The 16,844-nt window shown below is 44.5% G+C and overlaps 1 protein-coding gene across 1 annotated transcript in view; it reads right to left on the reverse strand.

Annotated features, from left to right (window-relative positions):
* Positions 1-212: 212 nt before the first annotated feature.
* Positions 213-16,844, reverse strand: part of LOC147422251 (P-loop containing nucleoside triphosphate hydrolases superfamily protein) — a 59,675-nt gene continuing 43,043 nt past the window's right edge. Inside the window, exon 5 of the mRNA XM_086503146.1 lies at positions 213-547. Within this exon, the coding sequence (XP_086359272.1) occupies positions 490-547 (58 nt within the window). The 3' untranslated portion in view covers positions 213-489. The remainder of the gene's footprint in view (positions 548-16,844) is intronic.

Consider the following 16,844-nt stretch of genomic DNA (forward strand, 5'->3'; position numbering starts at 1 on the left):
TTTTCCCTCAAATTTTAATTTTTTCTTTAGAATCCAGTTCAACTTTTTGCAGCACACGCCATGGATTCTGATCAAGAATCCGATCAAGATCGGGAATGTGTCCCGCCTACAGCCTTGCAAGAAGACAAATCTACCAGCAATGGAGATTCAAAAAACAATAGATCGACTGCAAGGAGTTGGATGACCAACTCAAAGAAACTCTCGAACAGTCATTCAAGCCACCAGTTTGAACCTTTGATTAACCTTCACATGTGCAGCATGGTCAAACTCCTTATCATGAAAGGGTAAACCCTTCACCTGTTGCACAGCGAGCTAGAAAATCTTATAAAACAAAAATGCTACACAGCAGAAATAAGCTCGTTTACCTCTCAAACCCATTCCTTGCCCGATTTCATTTTGAACTGAGGTTAGTACAAGAAACAACATTTGTACAAAGCAGCTATAGGGATGATACAGCATTCTGGGCTTTTTACTTCTATTTTAATAGGGTTATCTATCCCATCCTGAAGGCCTTCGTCTGTTTCGAGGCTGCTCCTGCTCCAGCTCACTGAAAATTGAGAGGAAATCACATTAGTAAGACAGCATATGCTAACAAACCTACTTTATCTTACATAAGTGCGTTAAAAAAACTTAAGACATCATTCAAGAGAGGCCGACAAGCATGAAAAGAAAGAAGGGCTATTCCTAGCTCAATGGATTTTTTTCGAAGGGTCCCACCACTTGGCTGTTTTAGAAAAACCATTTGTCAAAAGATTAGCCCAAACTTTGTGATTTTGGGAGTAAATCCGCTAAAAATACCGTGTCAAGTGCCATTTTTGTTAAGAACTTCAAAAGGTTCTCCCAAAATCCTGTATTCTACGGTTCATGGAAGAAATATGCTACGCCAACCCATCTACACATACAAATGTTTTAAGGGTTTTTCACCCTGCTGACAAGCATTTTCCATGACATTGTTCTATGGCATGTATGAAAGTAATAGAAAAGAGAGAGATACTGCCTCCCTCTCAGCACTTTCAAAATTCAATCACAATTTGGAAGGGCGACTAAAAAACAAAAAACTTCAATTACTTTCAACAAGAACCTCAAGTCAAGCACCGAGTTGTGTCATACAGTTAGTAGGAGAAACCGGAAAAAATAACAATGACTACTTTCGAGCTTGAAGCTCAAGCCTTACCACTGAGAAATACCATGTAGTTGTATGAGCAACTGAAAATATAAACTTCGATCACTTTCTGACAGCATTGAGTTGAGACTTACAAAATGTTTCGAAGACGATAGCTGAAATCTCTGACGACTTGGTGACGTGACACAAGGCAAGGGCCAACCAGCCGCACAAACGCACAACAGGTGCTGCTGACATATACGCAATATCTTCGATATATTTGGTACATGGATTTTGGATCCAGTAGTTTAAAGCACTTGACTTTTGAGTCGTACTTTTGTTAGCAGACGCTTTCGAAGGAGTTGTTGCTTTTGAAACGCCAAGTGCCTTTAAAACGAGGCACTGCCTCAGTTGTCACACACTTAGCTATAAGCGTGTAATCAAACAATTGTTAAGCATTCTTGATTCGACTTGAGGGTAAATACTCTCTAGAGAAGAACTACGCAGCTCTCATGTCATCAACAAAGTGCAAGTGCGAACCTTTCACTTCTTTTCAAGTGTTCAATTGCAGTTTTACGCGTTTCGGTGAGTCATCTGTCTTGCGGTTGATTACAGAAATCACCTTAGCAGAGTAATTACAAATCATAGGGATACAAATGCCTTACGCATGACCAAAAAAGGCATCCCCATTCTCTCCCTACACTCTAGACCTTCCTCTCTTCCCGGCATCCCCTCATCGAAGAGCAACAGAAGACAGTGAAGCATGGGCACCACGAGAGAGAGAGAGAGAGAGAGAGAGAGAGAGAGAGAGAGAGAGAGAGAGAGAGAGAGAGAGAGAGAGAGAGAGAGAGAGAGAGAGAGAGAGAGAGAAATGAAATGAAATGAAATGTTATATTAACGTCTTCAAAAGGCCAAAATGACCTATGAGACCAATCAGTTACAAAATAGTGAATCTAATACCATGTCTGGGTACAAAAGAACTAGAAAAGAACTAGAAGTGGAACAAAATACTACTACTACTACTACAATCTAAAACTACGTGGGTGTAGCAGCTGATACAATAGGTACCCGGTAAACTGGATGTAACAGTGTGTGAAACAAAGATGGAAGAAATGGTGAGGATCCATCCTCATCTGCACTCTGGATGTCGAGAGAGTATGGCTCGAATCTTCTGTTGTAGTCTCCGTCGATGCTGTGTAGCTCCTCTCCTCAGTCGCGGTCGTCTGTATCTCTGTAGCTCCAATGCTCGGTCGATGAGAGTGCCAGTAGTGGTCGAATGAGTGTGGGACGAGCTCTGCAGTGGTGAGAGAGAAAGAGAGAGAGGAGCCTCTGCCATACGCCCTCGGCATGATCCTCCATGCGGTGCCCTGCTCGAGAGCCTACACTGCACGCCCTCGCCATCCTCTTCCCTACAGCATCCTACGCTCTGCATTGCATGCACTGCCTGCACGTTTGCCATGGCCAGAGCTGAAGGTTCTTCATATGCAAGTGGTCGGACAATACAAGGCACCATAGTATCATCCAACCATTACCCCCCCCCCCCCCCCCCAGACGTCCTGTCACGTGCACATCTAACCCTATGTGCATGTGTTGCTAAATTGGCTTTATCTGACAGAAAAATAATTCTAAATGAATTATTGAAATTTTAACTGAGAGGGTTTTACTCACTGGACTCTGGAGACATCCGAGTACAGATGTTTCTAGTGCGTCATTCACACTAATAACGGGAGCATTGTGAAGGGGGATATTTGTAAGACCACCAAGAACGGGTACTTCTGATGCGTCACATCGGATGGGTGACAGGGAGCATCAGGAAGAAGTAATCGACCATCCGGGAACGGACATCTCTGATGCGTCATAGGATGAGTGACATAGAGCATCGCGAGGGAGATTGTACCGTAAGTTCGGTAGGAAAGACTAGGTGATGGGTTTTCCTGATGCGTCACACGATGGGTGACGGGTGCATCGGAAAAGGGAATATCCATAGTCAAGAGGAAAATCCGAACTGTGTTAGAATTGTGCACAAGGAAAAGCAAGCAATTCAATGAAGATGGGTTCAGAGGAAACTTTGAGGAAATACAGTTGCTTTCTAAGAAAGCAGGTTGCTTTTCAGAAAAGTAGATGCTTTCCCGCGAGGAAGTCTATGTCTGCATTGCAATTGTGCATGTGATTGCATCCAAGGACGCCGGGGATTGTTTTTAACTTAAAAAAATTTATTGAGTTTTTGGGCAGGTTCAGACCATTTTTAAAAGGTGACCGGTAATAAGTGGGCAGCCTATGATTAAACCAACCAGCTTTTCTCTCCCCCTTTTTCTAGCAGAAGAGCAAAAAAGAATTAAAAAAAATATCCGCCGGGATCTCTACGCGGGCCAACGCTCGGCTATCTTTGTCGTGACCAAGGAGCTATAAAAGCATCACACGCCCTCTCCTAGAGGGAAGACCAGTTTTTGCAAGAAGAAGATGCTGCTACAGATTTCAGCCGCAAAGAAGACGTTGCCGGTGATGCCCATGGCTGCCCCAAGTGTACCAGATGTCGCCAGGACCCATTGCGCGAGTTCCCTCACGAAGAAGTGCCTACGGAGCGTGTTTCCATCGCGACAAGCTGCTATTTTTCTCTGTTTCAGCCCATAAACGTCATAGACGAGGCTGATTTACAAGAAGGAACCCGAGAACACACCTCTTTTGTGTGTAGGATTGGAAGAGAGGATTTTTTATGTAGAGATCTCTTTCGAGGAATTGCTTTTCGAGAACCGTGTTGCGTTTCGAGCGTCGAGACTTTGAAGTTAACGATTTTCATGTTATGATCTCTAAGTATTTCTTTGCACGTGTCCTTCCTCTTAGTGAGGGAGTAGGAGCAGAGGAAGGCATGAGCCTCTACAAGAGAAAGTGCTCTGAGGAACTAGAGCGGATCAGCCCAAGGGTTTCGTGCCCGGATCCGAGAGTGGTAGACTCTCGAGTTGAGGATCCGGAAGTTGAGATTCCCAAGGAAGAACTTCGCGACCGAGAAAGCAAAGTTGTTCTGCGGGAAGAGGACTTTGGAAACAGAGTCGGAAAAGAGTTGCAGGGATGCCATGCCCCGATCTGGAAGGTGAAATCGAGAGGCGAAAACCTTCGTTCTCGAGGATTTGAAATAAGTAACAAAAGTTTCTGAAATAGGGTTTTGCCCTAGGAATAGGAAGCCGAGGCTTCCAGGAACCATCAGATCTTATTCTAGAACGAAAGTGTTAATACATTCGGTTCAAGTGCTTGTATAGACTTCTCCTTAGTAACAAAGATACTATTGGGGGGGGGGACCAGCCCATCTTCAAGTCCCCAATACTGTGTCGATCTTCTCACTCTCTCTCTTTATTTCTCTCTCTATCATTTGGCTTCAGTATTAAGTGATAAATTCTATTTACCCGAGTATAGTTTATATTGCTATGCGCTCCCGTTTGTGATAGTGGTATCAAAGTATGGTCTCCTCTCTTTCTCTGTAAAGGAGGACGACTCTGGAAAGATATGGGAAGAAGCCATGACAAGCCAAGAGAGAAGTTAGCAGGCAGAACCCTAAGTCTTGCAGGAAGAGCTCGCAGAGTTGGGAAATTTTTTCTCTCTCCAAGAAGTCGACACAAGACTTGGGATTCTCTAAGATGGCGACAAGAGCATGATGCTCAAGAACCTACAAAACCAAGGAGCGGAATGCTCAAGATACTTCAGAACCCAGAAAATATCCAAGAACATCAATCCAGAACCATAGCCAAGAAAACCCGTCTTTTCGTAAAAGGATATGAAGGCCTTTAGGCCTCATAACACTCCTGTCAAGTTTAATACTCTTGATGAAAAGGAAGATGTCCCGAAAGCTACCACTTTAATTCAATAGTTTGAAGTTGCCTTTGTAAATGGCAATTTCTCATAAGCGTCGAAGGTGAGGCATGTGACCAAACACCTCAAGGGGATTGCAAGTACTTGGTGATATACCAAAGCTCTGCAAGGAACTTACAACGAGACTTGGATTCAATTCAAGGCTAAATTTTTCGACAAATTTTTTTCCTCTTCTCTTTGAGGAAGGCATGCAAGAAGATTGGGATAGGTTTGCCCAATAGGAGCACGAGCGAGTCAAAGCAAGTAGTGGTTCACTCTTGCCAAGGTAGCTCCACTCTTGATCCTCTCTGAGGAAAGAAAGATAATGAGATTCAATGAAGGACTTTTGCCCGAATTTCGTAGACGCATTAGCAAGATACTTTGCAGAGTCAGCAATAAAAGTTGAAATTGTACATAAAATCTAACCCCCGCGGTGGGATGGGAACCATTGAACACAAAAACTATGAATTTTTGTTACCTCTCCTTGAAGGATACGTTGCTATCCAGAGAAAGTTTGGAGTAAGGGAATTCAAACTAACTCCTAAGTTTTTTGAATAGAAGACCCTCAAACTTTAAGTGAGAGGGCAGGTCTTTGATCAAAATTAAATCTTTAAGGGATTCAAAAACTGCATATTGCTTTTATGCACGAGGTATATAAATGAGTCACCAAGACCGATCACTCTCTAGTGTTTATGTAACAAACTTGGACACTCCACGTCAAGAATCAACTGCGACAGCACCAAATAACCACTTCAAAACAATTCACAGATCACAATAGATTTGCACTGGCCCGGCGGAGTTCCGTGCCTAGAGATATTGGCCCCAAAGACTGGCGCCCCTTTCGGTACTTCTTTTTGTATTAATCAATCATCAAAGTACAAGAGAGCGGTTAGGGTTTCACTCTCAGACTCTGCGTCCAGATGCTCTGAGAAGTGAGGCCCTCACCACTAATTTAAAGGTTACAAGGGATGCCCAAAAGCAGAGCCCCAAAAGCTTTTAAAATCAAAAGCATCAGTTCTCTCTCTCTCTTAGAGAGTCTTTTCTCTTTTTTTTTTTTTAAAAGCAAAAGCAAAATTCGCGTCGCTCATCATTTTCCAAAAAAAAAAATTTATTTTTTTTTTTTAATAATCCGCCTCCGCGATTTCCGGAATTTAGGGTTTTTGGCAAAAATTAGGGTTTGCAGGAATTTTAGGGTTTCTGGCAAAAATTAGGGTTTCTGCTGTCCGCCACGTCATCACTTTGTGACATACCCCCCTCTTGAAAGCATTGTAATCGACCGTGATTACGCCTGCAAAACCGACAAAAGCCATAAACCGTCTTAGCAGACACTGACTGTTAGTACCTACGTACTAGGAACACACACCTAGCACATGTACAAAATCGACAGTCACATCACACGACATCACAGGACATCACCAGACATCACAGGACATCACATGACATTCAACATTCATTCGGATCTTAGACCATGATTTATCGGCAATGTAGCTAGCAATCACATCTAGGTCCAATCGGGACCTCATCGATGTCCGATTGACTAACCCCTATTGCAACCATGTCTATTCGAGATCAAGTAGACCAAAATGCTGCAGTCATTTCGTCTATCAGTTCCTGCACTCACAAGAAGTCAAGAACAAATCAGTATCATAATCACGAATTCCATTTGATAAAGTCATCCAGCAGAATACTGTCAGCTCTCAGTATCCCTGAAGCTCAAAGAGACATCAGTGACTTTAGTTTCAAAATCGAGGCATCTGTTGACAAAGGAGCGGAGTAACTCCCCTCTTGTGCATCCCACTGCACCAGATCTTCGGCCAAGCTGAGTTCTGGGTTCCGTTTGGAGTAGACTATGCCAAACCAAAACATCGAGGTAAAGTTTCACAATCCGAGGAGTATCTGCTAGGTCCTCCTCCTCCATCCACTTCGCATCAAATGCAGGAAAGTTCTTGAACTAAACCAAGAACCGCCTTCGGACTTTACCTTTCTTCGTATCATTATGTGCCAAAATCTGTTCAGGAACAAGGATCTCCTCGTTTTCTTCCACTTTGGGTTGCTCATCAGGCTCCCCATCATCAGGCACATCACCCTTAACAGGTTTCAAGAGACTCACATGCAATGCATTATGAATCCTCCAAGTATCTGGCAGTTCCAATCGGAAGGAGACATCATTTATCTTGTCAGTAATCTGGAAAGGTCCGTAGTATCACATACTAAGCTTTGGAAAAAGCCTCTCCTTTCCCTTTTTCTTTCTTAGGCGTGCCTTCTCAAAAGTAAGAGCACCCAATCATCCTCCTCCAGTTTCCAGTCGCGACGATGGCGATCCGCTGCCTTTTTCTGTCGTTCTTGAGACTCCTGCAAAGTCTCGCGAACCTTGGCAAAAGCCGTATCCAAATCTCGCGAATATTCATCCGCTTCAAATTTCTAATCTTTCGTGCTCAGGAAGGATGGACCCTTCGCAGCAGTTTCAACAATCTCACATGGCGTCTTCCCCGTCGAAGAGTGTATCGTGTTATTGTAGGCAAATTCCACCAAAGGTAACTTCTTTTCCCATTGAGTCTTCTGATGCGAGATACAAGACTTCAATAAATCTAAAATCACTGAATTGGCAATCTCAGATTGCCCGTCAGTCTGCAAGTGGAACGATGACGAGAACTGCAACCGCGTGCCAATGTTCTCCCAAATTGCCTTCCAAAACAAACTCATAAATCTGGGGTCTCTGTCAGAGACAATCGTCTCAGGCGTGCCATGTAATCAGAAAATCATCGTGATCATTCTGTATTCTCGGGAGATCAAAAAAATTAAATCCATTTCAATATTTTCCCAGGGGCGGGTGGGTATGGGTAAAGGCTGTAACAATCCCTGTGCCTTATGCCTGTCAAACTTGACCTTCTGGCATACTGAGCAACTGCGCACAAACTCTTCCACATCCTTTTTGAGTCTCGGCCCATAGAAGTATCTCTCTACCCCTTTCATGGTGGTAGCAATGCCGCGGTGACCCGTAAAAGGTGGACAGTGACAATCAGTCATAACCTTTTCCCTCAACGGCTGTGTAACGCACAACATAGTCTTTTTCATCAAGTAGCCTTCCCGAAGGGAGTATCCAGCTACTGTCTCCCCATCCCGTATCCGTGTGAAAATATCTGCAAAATTTGTATCTGTGGCACACTGATCGACCATATCCTCGAAGCTCCTATAATGTATCGCGGAAATAGCCAGAACCAACGGTTTTCGAGACAAAGCATATGCCACCACATTCTTTTGTCCCTGCACATGGACAATCTGGAAGTGGAACTGTGACAAGATGTTCACCCACCGCATCTGCTTTTCCGAAAGCTGCTTCTGTGAACAGAAGTAGCGCAAACTCTGATGGTCTGTAAAGACAGTAAAATCCGCTCCGAGTAGGTAATGCCGCCACTGAGTAAGAGCGTGGATAACCTCCAAAAGCTCTTTCCCATAGATCTGTGCTGTCATCTCCGGCCTAGAGAACAAACGGCCCTCGTAAGCTATGACATGGCCTTCTTGCATCAAGACCGCACCCAGACTACGACCACAAGCATCACAAAATACTTCAAATGACTTCTGCAAGTCCGGCAAAGTCAAAATAGGTCCCGTAGTCAATTTCTCTTTCAATGTCTGAAAGGCAGTCACCTCTGTAGGTCCCCACGAAAAAGGTACTCCTTTCTGTGTCAAGGTATGCAAAGGGGAAGCAACCTCTGCAAACTTTCGTATGAACCGCCTGTAGTACGAACACAGTCCCAAGAAGCTTCTAACTTCATGGACATTCCTCAAATCGGGCCAATCACGGATAGTCTCTATCTTGGCCGGGTTCATTTGCACTCGTGCTGTTGACACAATGTGTCCCAAAAAGTGTATCTCTGGCAGGAAAAATTCACTTTTCTTTGCATTAATCACTAACTTGTGATCTCATAATGCCTGAAAGACCTGAAGTAGATGATCTCTGTGTTCTGCCTCATTCTTGGAGAAAACAATGATGTCGTCAAAGAAAGTGCCAACAAATAGCCTGTACTCTCGAAAAATCTTATCCATCATCCGGTTAAATGTCGCAGGAGCATTGGTTAAGCCAAAAGACATCACCAAAAACTCAAATAACCCAGAAGTCGTCCGAAAAGCTGTCTTGTAGACATCTCTTGGTGCTATCCTGATCTGATGATATCCACTCTTCAAGTCAATCCTGCTAAAGCACGAGGATCCCTGTAACCTGTCGAGTATATCATCGATCCTAGGAATCGGAAATCTGTTCTTGATGGTGATTTCGTTGAGAGTGCTATAATCGATGCACATTCTCCAAGATCCGTCTTTCTTCAAAACCAACAACACTGGAGAGCAATACGGTGAAGTACTAGGCTGGACAAGACCCTTTTCCAAGAGGTCTTTCACTGAGTTCATAATCTTTTCATTTTGTACTCGGCTCACACGATAAGGTGGCCGATTCGGTGGCGTGCTTCCAGATATCAGATCAATGGTATGATCTTCAAGCCCTCTCAAAAGCAATCGGCATGAGCGTGGAGAAAAAAAAATCTTGGCGTTCTTTTCTTCAGGTCAAAACATATTCAACTTTTATCCATCGTTCAGTTCTCCCAAAAGAATGAGTAAGAAAACTGAAGTTCATCAAGTACAATCTCTAAGCCCTTCATTTATCAAAGTCACTTTCTCGGCCCGGTAGTCAACCACGGCGTAGTTCTTGTGGTACCAAGGGATCCTGAGTAGAACGTCACTCACGTGCCCTGAACACCCCTGTCATTGCAAACGAAGTTTGCCAATGCTCGGTGTAATGGCAACATCCCATCCGGGTGCCAGTCGAACTACCTCCGCCTGTGGCGTCAGTCTGTCGGGCGTAGTTCCAAATCGAGCCGCCAATTCCAAGTGAAAAGAAGTTGGCCTTGGCTCCTTCAAAAGAGCTTCCTGATCCTTCACTTTGCCCCAAAAAAAGCGGCAAAGTTTGTACTTTCATTCATTTGATTCGGTGCAAGTCCCACGCAATGTGGTACCAGTTCTACTTTTCTATCTACCTTTTCTACCACATTCCTCAGCTGCTCTCGAACTCTCAGACCTGTCGTCGTCTTTATCATTCTGTTCTTTCTGTGCCTTATCAGGGCACTTCGCGGAAATATGTCCATGTTCCCCGCATCCAAAGCACTTCCCCTCTCTGATGAAGCGAGCTCTCTCCTCAAGAGTAAGCTTCGGTCGTGCATCCTTTTTTTTTCTCTGGGTTGCTCTTTTTCATTCTACTTTCATTCCCAGAAGTCTGTTCGGCTCGTTGTGTCATGGCCTCATCTGTGGGGTAGGTCAGACTGCCAGAGTGAATGGCAAAGCCCCGCTTCGCATGACTCATCAACTCCTGAATAGAAGCTGACTTCTGTTCCAAGCAGTGATCTCGGATCTCTGTAGGTAGACCCAAGGTAAACCGCTCAATCTGTTCTCTGAATGAGATCGTCTTGAATGAAGAGGCGGGTAGAAAAGAGCTCCAGAATCTTTCACAATAAGAATTCACTGTATCGCTCTTGGTCATCCGGAGATGGTTCCAAGCAGCTCGTATATCTCGCTCAAACTCTTGAGTCAACCAAGAAGAAATAAAAAGCCTCTTGAATTTCAGCCATGTAACTGGCACAGTCTTGCTTAATAGAAGCGTGGACCACCAAGTACGAGCATTCCCCTCAGAGTAAGAGGCAGCTCTCCGAATCTTGGAGTGCTCTGAATAGCGTCTTCCCGCGAAAGCGATGTCAAACTGCTGTATAAAAGACAAAGCCTTCGAAGCATCTGAGTATCCTGAAAAGTATCAAACTTGATCGAGTGGCCACCTTCCTTAAACTCTCGGACTTTCTTGCTTTTATCTTCGAGAAAGTCATACTGGTTGGCTTTGTAAAAATTCTTCTTGTTCGCAAAAAACTTTCCGTCATCGGAATCTGAGCTGTCTGTAGACGAGTCCTCAAGAGAACTGTCAGTCTCTGGGCGAGATGTAGCCTTCTTTGCCTTTTTCTTGCCCGTTCCAAAGCTTTGTGTCTTGCTTCGCTTTTTGCTTTTTTCTGTCTTCTTCGCTCTAATCCGAGGAGCTAGAAGAACTGTCAGAAGAAGAAGAAGAAGAACTGGGTACTCCTTCAAATCGAACACGCTTCTTCCGTTTCTTTGCTTTGTCGAATGTCGACTGACGACCCAAATATCCCGGGAAGTCAGTACCTTTGTTCTGCTTTTTGCCGTGCTTTTTGCCTTTCTTTTGCACGTCGAAAAGCTGAGCAATCCGTGCATCAACCACGTTCTCCAGTTCCTTCTCCGTATATTTCTTGGAGGCAGAAGGTTTCTTGAGAGCGGGTTTCGGGAGTGGTGTTGTGGTTCTCTGCCACTCCATCTGTACCTCTTTCAAAGAGGTCTGGTTCATATATTTTACCATCTTCGGGTCCTTGGCAAAATTGAGCATCATCTTTGTTGCATCGCCAATCAATTGACGACGCTCCATCTCTGTTTGCTCCGCCTGAGTAGGCCGAGGCGGGCCATACTCTCTGTCTGAATCTTCGTTGTGATCCCAGCCCGCATCTCCAGATGCAGAGGGAGTCGACTGATCATTGCCCGAAGCCATAGGTGCCGCGGAAAAAAAATTCGGGGATCGGATTTCCCGTAGAAGAGAAATCGGCCGTGCTCTGATACCACTGTAACAAACTTGGACACTCCACGTCAAGAATCAACCGCGACAGCACCAAATAACCACTTCAAAACAATTCACAGATCACAATAGATTTGCACTGGCCCGGCGGAGTTTCGTGCCTAGAGATATTGGCCCCAAAGACTGGCGCCCCTTTCGGTATTTCTTTTTGTATTAATCAATCATCAAAGTACAAGAGAGCGGTTAGGGTTTCACTCTCAGACTCTACGTCCAGATGCTCTGAGAAGTGAGGCCCTCACCACTAATTTAAAGGTTACAAGGGATGCCCAAAAGCAGAGCCCCAAAAGCTTTTAAAATCAAAAGCATCAGTTCTCTCTCTCTCTTAGAGAGTCTTTTCTCTTTTTTTTTTTTTAAAAGCAAAAGCAAAATTCGCGTCGCTCATCATTTTCCAAAAAAAAAATTTTTATTTTATTTTTTTTTTAATGCCTCCGCGATTTCCGGAATTTAGGGTTTTTGGCAAAAATTAGGGTTTGCAGGAATTTTAGGGTTTCTGGCAGAAATTAGGGTTTCTGCTGTCCGCCACGTCATCACTTTGTGACAGTTTATGAGAGTAGAATTGAGTTGAAACATTGCTTTATGCGATGAATTGGTTTGCTCAACCATCCGGAAGGTTATTGATTGATCTAGTATCTGATAGTTTCCTAACACATTACCTGCTGTTGCGGGTAGGACATTATGAAGGAACCATTCCAAGTTTTCAAGAAAAGAAAAGCTTTTGTCAAGCTTGAGTACCCTATGAGCCTACCCGCTTTACCCGGTAAGGGAAGATATGGTAGTGCTTTTCGCACAAGTGAATGAACACTCTCTTTGTGAGGGAAGGAGCAAGAACCGGCTACGGCATGTGCCCGTGGATTTCGAGATTTGAAATCCCAGTTTCTCTGATGAGCAGGTTTGCTCTGGAACCAAGTCGAGGAATCATTTGGTTAAGCGTCTTTGCTCTAAGGATCTTACGAAGGGAAGGTAATTTCCCAGGTGTGCCAAAACTCTAACACAGCTTACGTATTATGTACACCTTTGGGTACACGGATAACACACGAAGATGCAGACCTATGCCAAGGTGGGTCATCTACCAGTCAATTTTTTTTCTACTGAGCAAAATAAGATGAACCAACTTCCGTTTTAGGAACTGGACGGGAGTTTGTTATTGTCACCATGAGGTGTATTTTTCTTGTTGCCTTCCGTAAATAAGTACTAGATATTTTTCTTTATTTTTAATTTTACTTGTTTTCCCCGGAACCCTTGAAAAGGTGCACGTGGACATTGCATGGCCACTGTGAAACGGCTGCGGCCGAATAGGTTTCTCACATCGGGAGTCTAGGTCGGTCAGTCCGGGACTGGTTAGGCCAGTTAGCACTGAATTTTGATGAGTATGGAAGCCTGTGTGCGCCAAATGAAGTCTGGGCCACTCGGAAAATCACTTATAACTTTATAAGTCACTGGGAACTAGAGAATTAACTCAAAGGGGCAAACTGGATACTTGGTAGGAGGAGAGCAGCCTGCAGGACACCTCAGCAAGGGGGGGCGCCTAAGAGAGAGAGGGGGCTGAGTGACCTACACTGTGTGAGTAGTGGGTGCAGGTCTACAGCTTTAATGGAAAGCTTGCCTTCTCCTCTGTCTCATGTAGCGTGATGATTTGCTCTCATGCATTTCTCTCCCCCCTTTGGCACATATGGTAATGCCCCACTAGTTGGGCTACTCAGATGAACATGTACAGTTCTGGGGGTTTATGCGCGTTTGCCAAGGCAAGACCTTCTGAACAGAAACCGGATTAGCTAATTGCTAATTCCCCACAGGTACGCACAGATCCATCACGGAAGATTGGGAGTTTGGAGAGTTTTCTCACGTGAAAACTCGTCCAATTCACAAGGGAACTGTCCCATTGTGTGCGGGAGCCCTTGGGACACGCCTAAGCGTGTTCGCTCCGTTAAAATTCAATCCGAAACAAGGAATTACAGCCTGCTGTGTTTTTCTGCAGGTTTAGGGTTTCGCACCTAAACTGCAAGGGAGCACCACGGGAGCCTTGTGAGACCCTTGGGATGCGTGTACAGGCTTTTGGGCACCCGGCAGTGAAAAACAGAGAATTACAGCCCGCTGAATTTCTGTGACAGCTCACCAGAAAGCTTCCAGATAGTGAGGGAATCCACCCTAGACAGGTACTTTTGACCTGCAAGGGTTTTTGCGCCGTTATGCTGCCGAAATCAGGTCCAAAACCTGCGTTTTCAGCCCTCGCCAGGTTTGGACAGCTTTGTAAAAGCTTGTACTAAGTGGTCGGATCGTCTACCTTAAGTTAATAAAGAAATACCGAAAGGGGCGCCAAAGACACAGGCTGTCGGTCTCGTGTGCACAGTGACATTCTAGTCATTGGACGCATCTGTGTTCTCTTTCCTTCTCAGTGCTCTGTGTAAAGTTAACAGGTAAATGAAATAGTACCGCCCTCTACATTGTACAGGCTGGTTATATGGTTCCATCGCCGGGACAGTCACTTTTTCTTCAAAAATTGCAGCGTGGATTGTTGTGGGTGAAAGCAACACAGAGCTTGTCGTTATGGCAGAGAAGAGAGAGACCAAGTACCTGAAGAGGCATCTTCCTCACATGGCAAAGAGAAAGTTCCTTCAACTCTTCAAGAAGAGGGTAGGTTGTTTAGAGCTCACCTACGTTGCTACATGGACATGTTTCAGCAGTTGGCTAGCAACCCAAGGATGCAGGAGTTCTTACAGGCTCCGACACAGGGTTTCCAGCCTCCTACACATGGCATGACTGAGCCGTTGCACGAAAAGGAGATTTCCAATGCGCAGAGGAAAGCCCATGTGATTGAGCAACTAGCGGTGTCCAATGATCCAAAGCAACTTGCTTTAGCAGGACAGGAGCCGTTTGTGAATGGTCAAGGGAGTAATGAACAGGCTATGCGTCAGACCCTTCCATTACCTATTACTTATCCTGGTTATTTTAGAGGTGGTTCAGTGTTTCAAGCTATGGCTGGACCTTCCACAGGTTATATGCCACGGAATGTGTTCGGGACAATGCAAACAGGCATGGGTAACCCTATGTACGCAAACATGGGTGTCCAACCAGGATTTCAGGGTGCCTATGGTCAATTTAGAGTGCCTGGAACACAATTTGGTGAGGCTGGTTTTTCGCAGCCATACGTACAAAATGCAGATACGACAGGTAAAACAGTTGATGCGAGTGCTGGAATGAACAATCATGGAGCACCACTGTTACAGGCACCTGTTTATGATAATGTGGCTCCTTTGAGTCAACCTAAGGATTACAAGGAAGGTGGGCAGGGAGTGAAGTTTAAAACTTTCAGAGAAACTGAGGACCAATTTAAGGCTTTGACCTTCATACAGCAATTCGATGCAGCTTATGTTGGAGGAAACTTCACTGAATTTTCAAAGATACGCAAGGCTGCCACTTTCTTGAAAGGGAATGCGCTTCAATGGTGGACCGCATTGTTGAACCAAGGTCAAGCCCCAAGAACATGGGTCCAATTCAAACAACTTTTTGCACCTGCATGGCTGACAAACACTTTTGAAGTCGATGTGATGACAGAATGGCACGAGTTGAATGCTAAACAGTGTGCGAATCTGGAAGAGTACAATAAACAGTTTTGGGCCGCACTATTGCCTGTCACCTCTTACAGGTTTGTGCCATTGTCAGAACAGATTGAGAAGTACTGTTGCGGATTGCCCAAGAAAATTAGGGACTATTGCACAAAGACTACTATCATGAATATGTTTCAGTTGATAGAGTGCAAGAGTGGTCAGCGATCTGTCGAAGCGAGATTCCAATGGATTTAATAGCCACAAGAAAGGATCCCAGGGCAAACAGTTTTCAGCCAAGGGCAATGTTGCAGCAAAGCCTTCTGAGCCTCCCACAAAGAAGCCCTCCAATGAAGAATTTGATACGTCCAAGAAGCAGTCTAAATCTCCTTCGAGACCAGGACAAGGACAAAAAAGGCATTTTTCTGGCAAAACTTTTGAAGAAAGGAAAGCTCTTAGGAAGGCCAAGAAATGCTACATTTGTGAACATGAAGGACATTTTGCAAATGAATGCCCACAGAAGAAGTCACAGGATAAGGATGACAAGTCAGACCATAAAGAGAAGAAGCCAAAGCCGAGTGCAGGACTTGTCCCAGATTTGGTTGGAGACTAGCCAAACATAGATGCCACGGAACTGTGCAGAGCATGGGGCAAAGTTAGAGACCAGATAGTGCTGGTTTCTTTGATCCAAGAGCCCGTGCAAATTTCATATCACCAGAATTGGCATCAAAGTTGGGCATTCGTGCAGAGGAGATGGGTATGGCAGGGGAAGCAGGTTTGGTATGCCCAGGTCATTTAGAGCCTGTTACTCCCATTTTGGGGAAGCTTCGTTTGCACATTCAGAGCTATGTGGATGCAAAAGAATTTCATATTATGCCACTTGAGGGTTGTGATGTCTTACTGGGTATCCCATGGTGTTACAGGTTACATGCTATGATGGATACTTACAACAAAAAGATTACCCTTTACATAGAGGAAAGACTCATGTCCTTGATGTAAAGCTTAAAGGCGAGTCTGTTCGAGTTGTTTCTGCTTCTGCTATTTCATCTGTAATAAAGAATCGTCTTTCTACGTACTTGATCTTTGCAAAAGGAGTACCTGAAGTTGTATCTAATTTGTCTGCTTTAGATAGATAGGTCAACTTTTTTGAGTGGTTTTGGTGATTGTTTTTCGGACTCTTTGCCAAGGGAGTTACCTCCTGAGAGACCTAAGGATCATACCATAGATCTTGTGCCAGGTTCTAGTCCACCGAATAGACCACCATACAAGGTTAGTGCAGCCCAGCAGAAAGAGATTATGAGTCAGGTCGATGAGCTTTTAGAGAAGGGGCTGATTCAGTCCAGTTTATCCCCTTTTTGCTTGCATGTGCTTTTAGTGCAGAAGAAGGATGGTTCATGGCGCATGTGCATTGACTCTCGCGCCTTGAATAAGAATACAATCAAGAACAGGTTCCCCATACCAAGGATAGATGACATTCTTGATCGGCTTGAGGGAGCATCATTGTTTACAAGGATAGACCTAAAGAGTGGTTACCATCAGATACGCATTAGGCCAGAAGACGTCCATAAGACTGCGTTCAGGACAACATTTGGTCTCTATGAGTTTCTTGTCATGCCATTTGGTCTCACAAATGCTCCTACCACATTTAATAGAATGATGGACAGAATTTTTAGACCACATAGAA

Source organism: Adiantum capillus-veneris, chromosome 27 (genome assembly GCF_014529385.1).
Source record: "Adiantum capillus-veneris isolate H3 chromosome 27, ASM1452938v2, whole genome shotgun sequence".
In the NCBI taxonomy this organism is placed as follows: domain Eukaryota; kingdom Viridiplantae; phylum Streptophyta; class Polypodiopsida; order Polypodiales; family Pteridaceae; genus Adiantum; species Adiantum capillus-veneris.